This window comes from Pleuronectes platessa, chromosome 7, assembly GCF_947347685.1.
Source record: "Pleuronectes platessa chromosome 7, fPlePla1.1, whole genome shotgun sequence".
NCBI lineage: Eukaryota > Metazoa > Chordata > Actinopteri > Pleuronectiformes > Pleuronectidae > Pleuronectes > Pleuronectes platessa.
The window spans coordinates 22,943,713-22,960,923 of NC_070632.1; the positions used below are offsets into that span (position 1 = coordinate 22,943,713).

The window sequence follows — 17,211 nt, forward strand, 5'->3', positions numbered from 1 at the left end:
ACATGGAAATTATAATCAAATGCATGGTAATTCCATGTTGTCCCTTTTTTCTTTCCACCACTAACATTTGGAACCTCAAGAATCAAGGCTTGATTATCAACCAGGTAAAGCAGGCAGCCACAGACCACCTGGACCCCCAGCAGCCCCCAGCTTACTTTTTAATAGGTGGGTACAAACCCAGAACAACAAGAATCAAGAAAGTAAAATTGTCTATAGTGCTATAAGTAAGTACCATTTAAATGCAACAAAAATGTTTGTTCAAACTAAAGTCTTGTTTTATTCAACGTATAGTCGAAAGAATGTGTAAACTTTGTGCTGTCCTGATGGGGAGCTCATTCCAACATTAAGGAGCCAGGACAACAAACAGTCGTGATTTTATTGAGGGTTTAGCTCGCAGTGAGGGGAGCTAAATGGATCGGGTCCAGTCTACATCCAGGACCTGATCCGTTATTTGCACGGTATGCAGTGGTGTGAGTTAATTTAGGTTAAAGACCAGTCGGGCTGCTGCATTCTGGATGAGCTGCAGAGGTCGGATGGCACAAGCAGGTAGACCTGCCAGGACTAGAGCCTGGACCAGAACCTGAGCCGCCTTCTGAGTGAGAAGGGGACAATCTATCTTTTTGTATTGAATTCAGTTGTGTAAAGTTGTGTTTAACATTTTGCAGACAAAAACAGAAAAAAAGCAAAACTACAACCCTTTAAGAAACATGTGAAATATTGTTTCTATACAGAAGAGATGTAAAGCATACAACTTATTTAATGAGGCTATTAACCATGATAGTGGATAACGTGAAAACAATTGACGATAGGTGATATGGTGCTCTCTCTCTCTCTCTCTCTCTCTCTCTCTCTCCTCTTGCCTCAAAAATAGGTCAACTTGCTCCCCTCAGCCAATCAGAGGAGAGGGAGGGGCCACATCGAGCAAAGTAGTCCGGATAAAAAAATACCATAACGACTTTTTCTTAGACACTGTTTGACTGTCAGTGTTTGTGTGTAACGTCCAGTGGCGCGGATCGGTCGACATGGCGGAGAACAGAGAGAAAACCACGGACCAGATGAAGATGTGGCAGCAGGGCAAAGCCCGGCAGGTCTGTATTTACCCGGGGTTGGACGAGGAGTTGTGGCTGCGCAGCGCCGCCTCTCTCTGAGGCGCTAGGGGAGACTCGGGTCGTTTGGGGTGAACCAGCTAACAGCCTGAACCTGCAGCTAGCTTGTTTTCATAGCACTAGCTAACCTGTAAGCAGCTGTTTGCTAACCTGCTACGGGCTAATTGAGCCTCCTATATAAACCCACGAGTAGCCACTGAGTGTTTTACAGTTAATTATTAAACACACAAACAGCGAAAATGACCTTAAGCCCAGAGTGTTGAAGATATGAAGCGGGCCAGTGTCCAGCAGATGAACTTCGACCCTGTTTGTTACATAAGACGAGCTCAGCACAGAAAACCTGGAAATCGTAAAGACACTGAAACCACTCTACGATGATTTGCTCCTTGTCTCTGTATTGTATTATTGCAGCTGCCTGGATGTTGCTGTAACATTCATGTACACGGCGCAACTTCTCAGAATGGTTGGCAGCTGTAAGATCATAGAATAATCATTATTATCATCGTTCATCTGGTGGACATGTTTACGTTTCTGCTGCAACACGGAAGATGACAGAATCGTGCCACATGAAATTTTGAGTTTCAAAAACGATTCTGTCAGCCAACTCCTCTTCTTGGCAAACGTACTGCCCCTGCAGTACGAATAATGAAGTTCCCTGACAGCTCCAACTCCTTCTTTGTTGTAGTTTAATGTAAAGGTCTGTGTGTTTTTAATTTGAAAATACAATATCGACCATTTTCCATTTTTGTGTGAAATTTGACTAAATCAAATTGAGCAGAAAATAATCAACAGCATTGTCATTAATAAAACAAGTATTGTCAGTCTCTACTATTACTTAGCCATAATGATCTGCTTTCAGCATGACTTGAAATGTAGATTGTCATACAAACATACATGTCACTCATCTAACATGCATCTTTGGTACATGAATGTGTTTGTTTTCAGAAGCCAGACACACTGACTACAGGAGCTGGTCATCCTGTTGGAGACAAGCTGAACCTGCAGACTGCAGGACCTAGGGGCCCCCTGCTGGTCCAGGATGTGGTCTTCACCGATGAGATGGCCCACTTTGACCGGGAGAGAATCCCAGAGAGAGTGGTGCACGCCAAAGGTGCAGGTGAGTGTTGAACCTGGATCAGCTACTACCGTGCAGCCTGCTCTGTGCCATGTCTCTGGTTGGCTGACGTTGCACAATAAAGGAACTGTTGTAACACATATTTTCACATAACTGTCACATTTCATATCATGGTTGTTCCCCTATTACAAAAAGGATACTGTGGCTTATTCCTCCTTAAGGAAACTGTAAATATGTACTCTTACAGGATAAATAAACATCAGCATAAAAGCTAATGTAAAAGATTGTTCTTAATATAATAATTGTTATTGTTATTATTACTATGTAGGGAAGACATAATAAACTTGTTACAGAAGAAACCAAACTTGTACAAACTTGTTCAGCACTGGTTTTGATACTCGGTGTCTTGGACAGATTTTTGGTTCCTATTTTGTGCGGTAATGTAATCTTTACCCACTAAGCACTATTTGCCAACACAGCATTGTTCCACATGCTGCGATGGTTATGATCCATTCCTACTCTGCACCAAAAACTTAGAGACTTGGAAGACTGAGAAAATTTGTATCTGGAATGGCACAGTCGAGCACAAACCTCCGCCAAGGCCACACGGGTCAACAGACGTCTGTACGGCTCTTAGAATAGAAACAAAAAAGGAAATAGTGCACCGAATTGTAAAGACTCATAGATTAAAAAATCCTTGTGAAATCCTAGGAAATGACACGGATGCAATTACAGTAAACCTACAAAGTCAACAGAACTAACTAACCATAAAGTATGCAAAAGGCAAATGAGGGTAATTCTTGTTTGTGGATTAGCTCCAGTCAAATACAAATCTATTCAAGTTTCAAGATCTATTCAAGATCACTCACAGTCACAGGGAAGATGCTGAATTATTTATTTTGTTGAAGGGACCCATTCTTTCCAGTGTCTGAGAAGTCGGCCACAAATATTTGACACCAGACTTGCCTTGGCTGATAAAGACATGTCTTTTTGTTTTTCCTCCATGATGCAGGGGCCTTTGGGTACTTGGAGGTGACTCATGACATTACTCGCTACTCCAAGGCCAAGGTGTTTGAGCATGTCGGAAAGACGACACCTATCGCTATTCGTTTCTCCACTGTCGGTAAGAATACCTTCATTGTGTTTAAGCATGATTCAATGCAAAGTCATTGATTATTGGGAGTTACATTTCCCTGTAAAATATCCAAAACACATATTTTGTATTCTTTTTAAAGATAGGATGGTTTTATGGCCTTAAACATTTTAATGTTTCCCACTTCCTAGCGTTTTTAAAATCCCATCTCTCTTTGGAAGCTTTTAAGAATGTTTGATATGCATTTGTTTATACTGTTTTTAATGGTTTTATTTTTACTGTTTCTTATCTTACGTGACCAACGCCCTTTTATTCAACTGCCATATCTGGTTTTGTTGTTAAGCACACATTTTGAGAAAATTGCTATAATAAAGTTTATTATCTTATCATTACTATTGCTGTCAAAGTTATGCCGAAAACTTTCTTCACTATTTCTTTTCCATTGTAGAAGTGGATTGTAAAATACTGAATAAGTTGTGCATTATTTATTCATTTAGTTTTATATCAGTGATGGAAACAAATTGACTTAACACAGTGGTCCTCTGATGGTGTATTCAATTCATGTTTGTCTGCTTTCATAAGGTTATAATATTTGAGACCTTTTCTATAAAATGATATAACCGAAATCTGATATTTATTCCTCCGAGATCATATATTGTTTTTTATCAGCTCTAAAAAAAATAGGCATGTATTTGGTATACTGCGTATGTGTGTATATTTTGTGTATTCAGTTTTTTGATTGTATGAAACTGGCAGCACACTGGTGATCTCTGAATCTGTTAATTTGGCACATTTATACGGTTTGGATGGTTAATGCTCTATTTAAAGGCGCACAATGACATGCTCACTTTAAGTTACTATTGTAAGGGTATTTTGGAAAAAATAAGTTCTCCGTTCTTACATGCCTTTCTGTTGACTGGTTCTAGAGAGGTTGTGTATGTATGAAAACAGTGTGGAACTGAAGGGAAAAGATGCAAGGACAGGGGTGTGAGATCGAAAGCCCGGTGACTGTATGAAGCAATGAGATGTAGAAAGTAGGTTAGTTGAAATGTAAACATGTGGTTAATTGCGTAAATATCCATGTATACACAGGGAGTGCAGACACACACTCTTCTCAGCGGCCTTCACCTTGTCACCTCTCTATTTTCTTTGTTTTATTTTAGCTGGGGAGTCGGGATCAGCAGATACAGTGCGAGACCCCCGGGGCTTTGCTGTCAAGTTTTACACTGAGGAGGGCAACTGGGACCTGACAGGCAACAACACCCCCATTTTCTTCATCAGAGACGCCCTGCTGGTTAGTGGGTGGAGGGAATTCATGAGCTAGAAAATCATTTGCTTTCACTTAATAGTTGAGGGGCACAATGTTACAGAATAACACTCTGGTATTCTCTGGAAAAAAGTATTTCATCATTTTAATTAAACCAAACCTGTAATCCCAACTGAAGCTTGAATATGATCAGAAACCTGATGATGCATGAATCAAGTGTAAGATACATCATGCTGACCTTGTGCCTTTTACCACTTACAGTTCCCGTCCTTCATCCACTCCCAGAAGCGCAACCCCCAAACCCACATGAAAGACCCTGACATGGTGTGGGACTTCTGGAGCCTGAGGCCTGAGAGTCTGCATCAGGTAACTGCTTCCTGAGCATGAAACTGTTCTCGAAGACAACAAGGGAATATATATAGATGACATTATCTTGTCTTCTGTGTAGGTGACTTTCCTTTTCAGTGATCGAGGTTTGCCTGATGGCCATCGTCACATGAACGGCTACGGCTCCCACACCTTCAAACTGGTCAATGCTGACGCAGAGGTTGTCTACTGCAAGTTCCACTTCAAGGTTAGTTTGAGTTTAACTTTATAGAGATCCTGCCTCCTGAGATTGTCATTGCTTACTTGCGTTTCATGTCCTGTTTTTTAGACTGATCAAGGAATTAAGAATCTGTCGGTTGAGGAGGCAGACCGTCTGGCATCCACCAACCCAGATTATGCTATTGGAGACCTGTTTAATTCCATCGCCAATGGCAACTTCCCATCCTGGACCTTCTACATCCAGGTTATGACCTTTGAGCAGGCTGAGAAGTTCGAGTTCAATCCTTTCGATCTTACTAAGGTACAACGTCCTCCACAGCAGAACAATCAGGGTTAAAGTTATAAAGACACCAATTTCAATCACATTTGAACCTGTCACAGAGCTATTTCATGTGTTTCTTTCATGCAACTGTTGACCAGGGTTGCTGCAGTAAACCGTATTATCGGTGTTACACGTTGTCAAAATGTTTGCTTACATGAAAAAAACTTCCCTGTGTGTGTCACTTTTGGCATTTATCTGATAATGGTGGGTTCTCATTCAGGTTTGGTCGCATAAAGATTACCCCTTGATCCCCGTGGGCAAATTGGTTCTCAACAGGAACCCAGTCAACTACTTTGCAGAGGTGGAGCAGCTGGCCTTCGACCCCAGTAACATGCCACCAGGCATTGAAGCCAGCCCCGACAAGATGCTGCAGGTAACGCCACGACCGGCGTCCTCTCTTCTCAGATTGGTCTGACAGAAAGTAAATACAGTAAAAACAGTCTACAAAAAACATAGTTTGCTGCCGTTATACAACCAAACTATGTATTCATAGCATAAATATACAGTGAACCCTAAGTGCAAAACACAATGTAACTTCTAATGGAAAGGGTAGGTACCTACTATCCAAAAGGCTCGTAGCTGATTGGACGGATGCACTGTCTGTCCTTAGAGTATTAATGTTTGGCATCGTTTTTTATTTGTTATTTGAACCAGGAGGAAACATTTATCATCTATTGTACAACATATCCATCCAGTATATTTCACATCCTAACAATGCTAGATCATGGAGAACACCTGAAATCAACAAGTCAAACTGCTTTTGTAACTTTTGGTGTCATGTTCCTGTGGAAGTTCAGCTATCTCAGTGTCAATATACTCTAGGTCAGATGTTTTCATTCACTTAGCAGAACTAAAGCTGGACTGAATGTTCGTGACCTAAATAAGCTTGCTTCATTCTCTATATACCTGATAAGCTTCAGATACTTGAGATTGGATATTCACACCCACTTCTTACTGTAAATTGGTGAAATCTGAGAAAGTAAGAAACAGACCTTCGACAGAACCTCTCTTGCTTTTTCATTTGTTACACAACAATGTCTCGTTTCCACATGAGCGTGTGAAGCAATTTCTCCATTTTCAAATATCTTTAGTGAAAGCTGACACCACTTAGTGTTGCAGTTTGGGATATCTATGAATACTTTTCGTTCTGACAAAACACTGCTTTGTCTTCTCCCATGCCTGTTTCCAGGGTCGTCTCTTCTCTTACCCAGACACACACCGACATCGGCTGGGAGCCAACTACCTGCAGATCCCCGTCAACTGTCCCTTCAGGACACGTGTGGCTAACTACCAGCGTGACGGTCCAATGTGTATGTTTGACAACCAAGGTAAGTCCCACCTGTGTGTATTTTTTGTACAGGTTATAATAACAAAAATGAACCAATGTGTAAACCTACATCCGTGTTTGGAGTCATCTGAGGTTTTGGTGAAATAATATGTCAGCTATTTTTAGATGTAGACACAGCCTTAGTCCTGAGACAAAACAAAAGTCCCTATTTATTTTAATAATATTTGGTCAACTGTCAATCTGAATTTAAACATTTTAGTCTTTAGAATATATTTACCAGAGAGCTGCTGCCCAACAGACTTAGTTCAAGGATTAAATAATCTTCTACATTATATCGTATGCTCTGCATTTTAATAACCAGTAGATGTCATTTATACACTTAATTTTACTGTCCCACAACCATTCCTGTTATATGTAGGGATGTCACGATACCAAACATTTACTAGTTGATACCGATACCCAATTTGATACCACATCAAAAAATTCAACAATAAATCACACAGTCCTTTTAAAATATTTAAACACATACACACACACACACACCTATATACTCGCCAGCTCCTCTCGAAAAAAAATGTAGTCGTCTCAGTACTTTGCAGTTTTCACCCCTCAGCAAGACTTTTTTGCTTCCACCTGACTCACTGGTGCTTGGTCTGTCTGGCCTCTAGGTGGCGCTCCAAACTACTATCCCAACAGCTTCAGTGCCCCAGAGACCCAGCCTCACTGTGTGGAGTGCAAGTTTAAGGTGTCTCCAGATGTGGACCGTCACTGTGACGACGAAGATAATGTTACACAGGTAAACGTAGTGTCACCATTTTATGGGCATGTCTTCTGTGACCAAGCCATTTGAGCACACAAGAGTTCAATCAGTGAGTGTTCTTGATTTAAGTATATAACATACGCTTATACACACACGCTCACCCAGATGAGCACAGCTATACATTGACCAGGACAGGAAGAGCTGCTTTGCATCTTTTGACTTGTCATTGCAAACAGTATAGCGGCAGGGCACTGAATGGTTAGTTGAAATAGAGCATAATAATAGGTTTAGGTTTATAAACTGCTATTCCTCTATGAAGGGCACCAAAATAATATATAATAAACCCAAAATTTGGTGTGATCCTCTTTCCTCAGTTTCTGAGAGTGTCTCTGTGTTTATTATTTCAGGTTCGCACCTTCTACACCCAGGTGCTGAATGAAGAGGAGCGTCAGAGACTTTGCCAGAATATGGCCGGGGCCCTGAAGGGAGCGCAGTACTTCATCCAGAACCGCATGGTGAGTGCGTCAACTGTAGTGACCACAGTCTGTCTCACCTTATTGTTGTTCATGTGCTTTTATAAATAAATAAAAAAGTCATATTTTTGTTTGGTTGAGCACAAATAACAACTTTCTTAAAACAGATAATCTACTCTTTAAATCACATTAATTGCACAAATGTATTTTAAAAACGAATGGTTGATGGTGGTCTTTGGTTTTGGCAGATGTTAGTTTACATATAGTGAGAGGCTAACTTGTTTTCAGGGTCTTTTTAAGTGTCATTGTCTGGTTCTTCCTGCAGGTGGAGAACTTGAAGGCCGTCCATCCAGACTATGGAAACAGGGTTCAGACTCTTCTCAACAAGCACAATGCAGAGGCTGAGAAGGTAAACACAGGTTTATGATTCACTGTTAAGTTGAACTCAAGGTTAGGAATCCTGACAAAATTTGGAACAGTAATTTGTTATCCCCAGAGAATGAAGTTAGTTAGTATTTAGCTCAGAGCAGCACTGGGCTGAGTGCAGCTTCACTGAGATGTTAACCTCTCTGTAGACTAGTGACATACAGAAATTTGTCTTAATGCGGTTGCAAGCATTGGAAGCAAAAAATAACTCTACATAGTTATTTAGATTTTCCAATTATTCATTAACTCTGAATATGTGAACATGAAAAATGATCTTGAATGATACTGTGTGAAAATAAGTGAATTGACTTAAGTGAGGCTATTTAAAGCGATTTTGAACATTGCAGGTAAGTTTACAAATAGAATTAGATTTTGCCTCATTTACAGAACGAAGACAACTGAGGCAACTCTGCATATTACATTACACCACTTCATTGTTGTCATCGACTGCATATTCTGTACATTAAATGATACAAATATTTCTGTCTTTTCCTCTTTGTCTTCCTCAGAACTCAGCTGTGCATGTTTACAGCCGTCCAGGTGCCTCAGCTATTGCTGCCGCCTCCAAGATGTGATGCCTTAGATTTCTGTCAGAGAATCAGCGCTGACTCAGATCAAATGCACTTATGTGATTACCAACAGCTTTTACCAGTAACCAGATTAGATATTACTAAACATGATTGAAATGTAAACCTTGTATTGTCAGAGTTGGAGTTAGTTTATTTTTAACTCAATCTGAACAAATAATTTTTTTCAACATTCTCAAAGCTGGCAATATTCAAGAGGCTCATGATTCTTTTTGATTAAAACATAGACCATAGCTCATTGTTTGTTTATACGTCTTACCTTCTGCTACAATAAGCCTTGAAAATGATTTTCATGTTAATGATTGTATGGCTTATAATGAAATAATTCCAACTGCTAGGTAGTTTGAGTTAAGTTTGTTTCCAATAATTCCTCAGGTTGTGATTTAGCTACTATGTTGTTATGATCAGATTTCTCTTTAAGTAAAGTTGAAAGAAAACGGGTACAGCTGTCAACGTTCAAATAACATCTGTTAGGGAAAAAAGTCATTGTCATGTAATTTGCATGAGAGCTACTTAAATTCAGGATTTGGGTTTTGAGCCTGTAATTGTGATTCAGGATTTACCCAGACTTTGCCGACTGTGGCGTTTTAGTTTTCACTATACGTAAAGACGAGTTTGAAGCTTTTCCTCATGATAGATTGAACCACCAGCAACAATTAATTGCTAAATTCAGATGAGTAAAAAAGGCAGTAAGAAATCACTAGATGGTTGTTTCCCGGTGGGTGTCTGCGTGTCTCTACTGAAATGGAATTCACCCAAAATATGTTTCCAGATGACATATCTCCCCCAGCTTAAAAAACCAAACACTCTTCTGTGCCTTTTTTGTACAAAAACTGGAAAATACAAGTGACTTTAATCTGAAATAATCTGTTTTCCTGGTTTGGATTTAAGACAATATGCCTCCTTGTTCAGATGTAGAAGGAGAGATAATGTTTGAAGATTTAAATGGTCAGATCTACAGGTTGTGAAACTTTAAAATCTGAAATGAATAACATTCATCTCATTATTTCTGTGGGTTTAAATGGTATATTACAGATGTGACACATTGTTGTCACTGGAGAAGTATACATTTGTCGTGTTGGAGCATGATCACAACGCTAAGCTATTCAAACCAAATGCATCGCTATCTAATACGAATTTTCCATTTAACCTGCTGTTGATGTGTTGATCTCATCTGAATTTTTTTTTTTCAACTGAGATGTCTTCTTGGTCTGTATGAATTATTTTATAATCAAAGTTTATCCGCAGCTTTTATTTGTCTCCATTTCTTCCGTTCCACTTCTCCTTTGAATGCATCATTTAATAAATCATGTACTTCAGTTTGATCAAATATCTGACAGTCTTCATACACCCTCCTGAACACACTAACAGATACTGTCTCCGCCTCTGAACGACTGATGTCACTTGATTTCTGATCCAGATTGATCCCACTCTGCATCATCAACTAAACAATTCTAACAATTATACAACTCATTTTATCAAAATATAATTGTTGAGGAAATTCTAGCCATTAGTGGATGTGCTGTTAAAATAGGTGATGCAAGTAAAGGGAGATATATACTGGGATGCTGTGGGAGACATCTTCAGACTTGGGGGTGGGGGGAGACCTGCTCATGTAACTCTGTTATAGCGTTTGTTTCACCTTCTGGTCTCCTCGATGCATAAATTCTACATTAAACACTTCTGCATAAGACATCAGCTGCTGCCTGAGTTTTCCTTTCATCAGCTTCCAGAAAACTTCCATAACAATAATTACACCATGATTATAACTTGAAAACCAATCGTAACTAGTCTGCATGCATGTTGGTTTATTTTGCCACTTTTCTGGATTGTGAACCTGTTACACACTCATTGAGCATGAACTGGAACACAGCAGCGACCTGTGTCTTTACAGACCCATCAGTGCTTATCGCAAAACTATATCCTGCTGCTAATCAAGGTTCATATAGTTATCAAGAAGGTATTGAGATGAGGTGAAAACCTTGACACGCCGGAGGTGCTGCAGAAAATGTATTAGGATTCATCGTCAGGGGAACATAAATGTCTCTGTATAAATGCTGGACCAGGAGTTTTGTGCCTTCAGTCATGCCACTAACACAAAAATTAATCACTAACCAGGCACAACTAACCATGGGTCTCTGTCAGCAGTATTTTAATTTGGTAGCAACTTTCACCTGGACTCAAAGAAAGCTGATTAGACTTTGGTGCTTGGAGTTTTAAAGGTCAATGTCACAGTGACCTCACATTCATGTTAATGTGACACATTAGGACTGCCCATCGGGAATTTGATTACATCTGGTACATGTTACTTGGACTCACTGATTAACTGATTCAATTTCGATGTTCTCGTGAATGTGATATCTCAAAACTGCGTGAGGGATTTCTTCAACTTTGATCAGTTGTCACCTGGACTAAGATTTTCAGATAAAGTGATTAAGTTTCAGTGGTCAAAGGTCACAGTGACCTTATAGGAATCTGGAAAAAAATATGTACATGGACACTGCACTGATTGGCGGAGGCTTGCTTCATTGCAGTTATTCTAGTTAAATATGTATAGCCTCTGGTAGGGTATGGGAACACTTTTTATCAGAATTGGCTTTGGCTTCTTAACATCCAATAGCCATTAACCTGTGGTTTATTTAGTTTTGATTGTCTAAATGTCTTTAATGTCAAGTTTGTTTAGCCAACTTACCATAGTCCAAGAAATACAGGTTGGAGTTTGGTCCCACTGTTGTTGTGAGACACTTGTTTCTGTTGCCTGAGTCCGCCCAGACTACAATTATGTTTTCAGAGTTCTTTCTTTGAGAATTGTATGTTGAAACCATAGACTGTATATATGGTTGAGACCTAAGAGTTGGGCGCTATTTTACTTTGAACCTGTTGTCTTGGTATTGAGGATTTATTTTTCGTTGTGCTTTACATTAGGTTTGTTGTGCAGCTCTTGTTAAGAGTCCTGTTTTTACATATTTGTTTCTTTGGTTTGAAATAGACCCCACCGGGCTGTTATAAACGACCTTTTTTTCCCAAATCTTCTGGTTTTACGTTACCTCCGTTACCCTCGTGAGCCGGGTCGTAGCTGCATTATATGAGGTAAACGGGGACTTCCTTGATAAGCTTCACTCTTCTCATTGAGGCGTTGTTATTCTTACATGTTGCCTATACGTCTCCTTTGCTGTGTTCTTTATTGTTGACTATGTTGCTGAGAAAGACGTGGTGTCATTATAAACTAACCCTCGATCGAGTGTGGACAAAACAATAGCGCGTCATCAAAGCCCTAACCCGTACGCTATATATTGCTACGTAACCTCAATATCGTCATGAAGCAGAGTGGCGCAGCGGAAGCGTGCTGGGCCCATAACCCAGAGGTCGATGGATCGAAACCATCCTCTGCTATGTGTTTTTATTTTTTTCTTACGCATTTGTTTTTTAAATATTAACACAACAATAAAGCGACAGTAACATGGATTCCTATTTACAGACGTTTTCCTGACCGCATATTAGTTTGTATTTTAATTTCCACACACAATCTGATTAAAAGCCTTATATTTGAGGTAACAGTTTTACCTCAAGCTAAGTGTTTTTAAAGCACGTCGGTGATGAGATTTGAATCCATGCAATGATTAACCGTAACAACTTCTACAAGCATTCAAAGAAAAATAAGTTCGGGGGTTTCCTGTTTAACGGTCAAACATGAAAAACGTGCAAAAAGAAACAACATCAGTTGTTGCATCATTTTTTTGTAATGCTTCTTTTATTCCCTCTTCTTATTATACATCATGTGACATGGAACATTATCTGCACACTTCACAATAACGTATTTATAATGTATTTTCTCCAAGCCATTTTGTGGGCTCCCTGTGAAGGTTTGAGTGACACCTAGTGATGTCATTTGCAAATTGCAACCAACTGAAAAAAAAAAAAAATCACAACCTCTGCCAAGAAGAACCAAGCAGAGAGAGAGAGGTTTTTTATGTTATGGCAAAACTACACATAATGCAGGAATAACACAATTTACAGTTTATTTTTCACAGATTGGCTATAAGTGAAGAAGCCGATCTGAACCGTGAACCCCCCCCCCCCCCCCCCCTCCCTCCCTATTTGTCCTGAAATCTTCCCCACATCTGGGGACTTTACGTCGACAACAATGTTTAATGCCCAGTGTGTAAGATTTCGGTGAAAGAATCTCTTGGCTGAAAATTGAACGTAAAATAATTCTAGTGATGTTTTCACCAGTGTGTTTCATCTGAATTGTACAAAGTGTTGTTTTCTTTACCCTAGAATTAACCATTTATATTTAAATACATTGTGGAGGCGGCCATGTTTTGTACAGTCGTCCAAACTGGACGAACTAAGCAACTTTAGAGTTCCTATGACAACTGAAGGCAGGTTCTCTTTCATGTTCGTGCGGGGAGCTGAGGTGAGGGGGTACTTAGCTGCAACTTCAGCTGAGTATAACTTCAATACTGGATGTCACTACATTCTAGAGAGTGAACCTTTAAAACACTAGAGAGGAAGGTTTGAATCCACATCTTGAAGACACCTGGCTTCCACAACCTTTTTTACATACAGCTTACAGCATCGTTCCTCTGTGACCTAGACAAAAGTTACAGGATCATTTTCTATTAATTGAACAAGCATTTCAGCTCTACCCTCAACAAAAGTGTCGGATGATACTCAGCGAGAACTTTTATAAGAGTTCTTTTTACCATGGAGATAGTGGCGTTGTCATATGTTTTGTATATCTGTTGTAAAGTGGGACCTTTTATACAGACTCAGGTTCCTTCCTGAACTAGATTCATCCCTTGTGGCCCCTGGCAGGCAACATTTCAGATGAACCCCTCCGCACCAGCACAGCCCTGCCTCCACTGTTCCCTGCCGCCACCTTCCAACACAACCACCTGACCCACACCACAAGGACCGCTAATCAAATTGAGGAGGACTGTTCTCCTATAGCCCGTATCTATTTGCTGTCTCTTTTTCTGGGCTTCTCTCTCATACAACGTTCTGAGTCTCTCTATCTCTATTTCAGTCTCTCTGTCAGGCCTCACCACATAATGACAGACCTGCTGTGTATTAAAGGACCCTGCCCATGCGTCCTCAGCCGGTCACCGCCCTCTCCGTGGGCCTTTATAAGCGTGTCAAACAGAGGGGGGCACTAATTTCCAATGAGCGATTGTACACAAGGGCTAGCTGTAGTTCGCAAAGCAATCCATTCTATTCAAGACTCCTGATTTAACGAAGCCATGGACAACCATTCATACAACTTCCCCTCTGACTGCACCCCGCTCACCAACTGCAAGTCTGCCCGTAAGCCGGCTGGATCCACCGTGGTGAACATGGGCAACGCTGGCAAGAGTCCTCCCCGGGACTATCTCCTCTGGTCACTGTGCAACACCTTGTACGTTAACTTCTGCTGCCTGGGATTCATGGCTCTCATCTACTCCATCAAGGTGAGCTCCTTGTCTTTTACTTTTGTGCCAGCCTTAGTGATAAGTTTAAGGTTTTGCCGTTATTATTATAAAGAAAATTTGTCAAAAGGGAAAAGATAGCAAGAGCATGAACTGTTTTATGCTTAAATAAGGATGTCGCAGCAAGTGATGTATAGAGGGATCCCAAAAATTGAATTGTTCACTGTCATTTGAAAATACTTGAATTTGACAATCGACACTTTCACTGTTCTTTTTAAGTCTTTTAAATCCGATTGATCGAATATAAAAGTCTGTTTTACTAAACTTTGTTCTTTTGATAATAACCACTATTTGTAGAAGTGTTTTTAATTTTAAGTGATGAGTGATTTGGAACACAGCACAGGCAGAAATATTAGATTTTACTATTTTGAAACTTGTTAATAATACAACACACTAGATTTTAATAAAGGCCACTCTGATGAATCCCAATCTGCAACAAAACCATCTCTATAATGATTTTGAAGCCCTCTGTAATGCAAGCTTGGCAATACCAGACAATAGATGTGTCAAACTGCCAAGAGAAACAAAGAACAGTTTGCAAGGCCAAATGCCATTTTGGGAACTGAAGCACAGACCGATTTCTAAACCAACAAGTGGGAACACGCTTTCAATTCTCTGCCAAAGCCAAGGTAAAAAACTGCCATGTCAGGATTTGCCATGCCAGAATTTTGCAACACGTAGAGTAGATTCCTTAAAAAGGGTTGTTTAGCATTTTGTCTTCCGTGTAAATGCCATGCAAATACATTTGTTGTAAAATGGAGAAATGCAGATGTGTATAGGGACCTGGTATTGTCCCTGGTCAGCTGGAACACACAGGAGAAGGTTGGTGTGCCCCTCACCGCAGGAATGGGGCTGTGCAGAAACAAAAACCTAAACAAAATCCTTTCTCACTTGTAAGACGACCAAAAGATCCTTGAACACTCCGAGTGCAAAGCAGGGTGGGACAGACTGTAAGGTCACCTGAATAAAAAGGTTACACCACAGATGTGTGGGTACCCTTTACTTAAGTCTTTTATTTCTGTCTGTGTGTAGGGTGCCGCTCTGAATGACAGGCCAGGCATGCATTGGCTCAATGCTCAAATTAAAGACAGGGACTGGCTGCTTGTCTGCATGGGGAGTTAAAAATGGTGTAATTGGCATCTCTGTAATGGGCAAGTACTCATGGGAAATTAGAGAGTGCTGGGGAAAGATTCGGCCCAGTCTGCTTCAAGAAATACTAAGATAGCCTCGGAAGCAGCTCAAAGATTTCGCCAACTGTTGCACAGTCTATCTGCACTGTGTGTGGAACAACTCAGAACTATGGGAGACATTGTGATGAACTGGTTATAAAGAAAAACACAAGTAAACTTTATAACATGTCTTTGTTTGGTCTCCTCCTGTCACTACACTTAGCTACTGTTTACATGGGCATAAACAAAAACATTGTTTGTGTGTGTGTGTGTGTGTGTGTGTGTGTGTGTGTGTGTGTGTGTGTGTGTGTGTGTGTGTGTGTGTGTGTGTGTGTGTGCAGGCCAGGGACCAGAAGACCCAGGGTAACCTGCAGCTGGCCCAGGAGTGCTCGGACAAAGCCAAGTGGTACAACATCCTGGCGGCCGGCTGGAACATGCTGATCCCTCTCCTGGCTGTCGTCATCCTCGTCCTCCTGCTCATCCACCTGGGCTCGTCCCAGGGCTCGTTTGACTTCCTCGGAGAGGACGGCCTCAAAAACTTCTTCAAACTTTTCAGTTGGTAGATGGACTGGGGGGAGGGAGAGAGAAAAGAAACAAACAAACAAACACATCAATCTCAAAGTGTCGACCCATTCACAGTCACCGTCAGGAGAGGGCATTTGATTAGGCTCCGCAGATTAGATCAGACGTGACAGCTTCTTATAACCTGAGCCAGAGTACGGCATGTGATACAAGTCTGAGCGTTCTTTTCTGTACGGACGTCAGAGACTGCCGAGCTTTTGAAAACCTGTTCAGTATTAAAATAACCCTATTGGCAAAAGTAAATGTAAATTTGGGGTTGTGTGTTATAGGAATAACTGTCAAAGGATGCACCGATACTGAAATGCTGAAATCAAATATTTTGTCAAAAAAAAGCTAGACAGGAAATTTGACCTATATCTGAGAGTTACACATTTAAAAGAATTATAAATAAAGCGCAAGACTTTTGAATAGATCACCTACATTTTCAGTGCCTGTGATTTGACATTTCTCCTAATTTGTATTTCTTATTAAAAAACATAAGTATCAGAACATTCCTAATTGTAATGTCAGTATTAGAGGCTGTTCAGCCTGCACCTGCCAGTCTCGAGAAAATGGTTAGAAATTTGCTGCAAAGATTGAAGATGCCTGAAACAAAATATAAAACAAAGAATGACTTAGAGCTGAATCCAGACTGAAAGACTGAGCATGCAGCTACTCTGAGTCATATTTGTTGTTATTTATTGTATTTATGATGAATGTGGAATTTGGATGACAGCTGAAGTTCCCTCTGGTCAGCGCAGACAGAGGAGAGAGAGAGAGACAGAGAGAGCAGAGAGAGAAGAGAGAACTGCAGAGTTTGAAGACCGTGATGATGAAAAACCACTTTACTCAAAGAACAATCAACACTCACCTCTCATTGAAAGTCCTCTATTTTATGTCTTAAAGATTTTTTTTATTGTATTACTGCTACAATAGGCTTCATATATTTTATGTCATTATTCATGTATTTTATTCATTTATTTGTTGTTTTACGTATCTTGATCTTCTTCCAACCTCTTGTGAGTGAGCTTAATAAAACAGATACTGTGAACTCAGTATTAGAAAACAAA

The 17,211-nt window shown here is 40.2% G+C and overlaps 2 protein-coding genes across 3 annotated transcripts; both read left to right on the plus strand.

The window, feature by feature from the left end:
* Nucleotides 1-918: 918 nt before the first annotated feature.
* On the plus strand, nt 919-9,233 carry cat (catalase). The gene is made up of 13 exons (XM_053426355.1): nt 919-1,088; nt 2,052-2,223; nt 3,194-3,304; nt 4,438-4,568; nt 4,803-4,907; nt 4,990-5,115; nt 5,197-5,388; nt 5,630-5,782; nt 6,599-6,737; nt 7,366-7,493; nt 7,865-7,972; nt 8,256-8,339; nt 8,866-9,233. The coding sequence occupies exons 1-13, from the start codon at nt 1,023-1,025 to the stop codon at nt 8,929-8,931; spliced, it is 1,581 nt and encodes a 526-aa protein (XP_053282330.1). The 5' UTR covers nt 919-1,022; the 3' UTR covers nt 8,932-9,233.
* A 139-nt stretch (nt 9,234-9,372) lies between these two features.
* ifitm5 (interferon induced transmembrane protein 5) lies at nt 9,373-17,211 on the plus strand. 2 transcript variants are annotated; one of them, XM_053426356.1, is made up of 3 exons: nt 9,373-12,033; nt 13,973-14,393; nt 15,922-17,211. In XM_053426356.1, the coding sequence occupies exons 2-3, from the start codon at nt 14,187-14,189 to the stop codon at nt 16,141-16,143; spliced, it is 429 nt and encodes a 142-aa protein (XP_053282331.1). In that variant the 5' UTR covers nt 9,373-12,033; nt 13,973-14,186; the 3' UTR covers nt 16,144-17,211. The 2 variants fall into 2 exon arrangements, with proteins under 2 accessions (XP_053282331.1, XP_053282332.1); XM_053426357.1 differs by lacking the exon at nt 9,373-12,033 and having other exon boundaries at nt 13,847-14,393.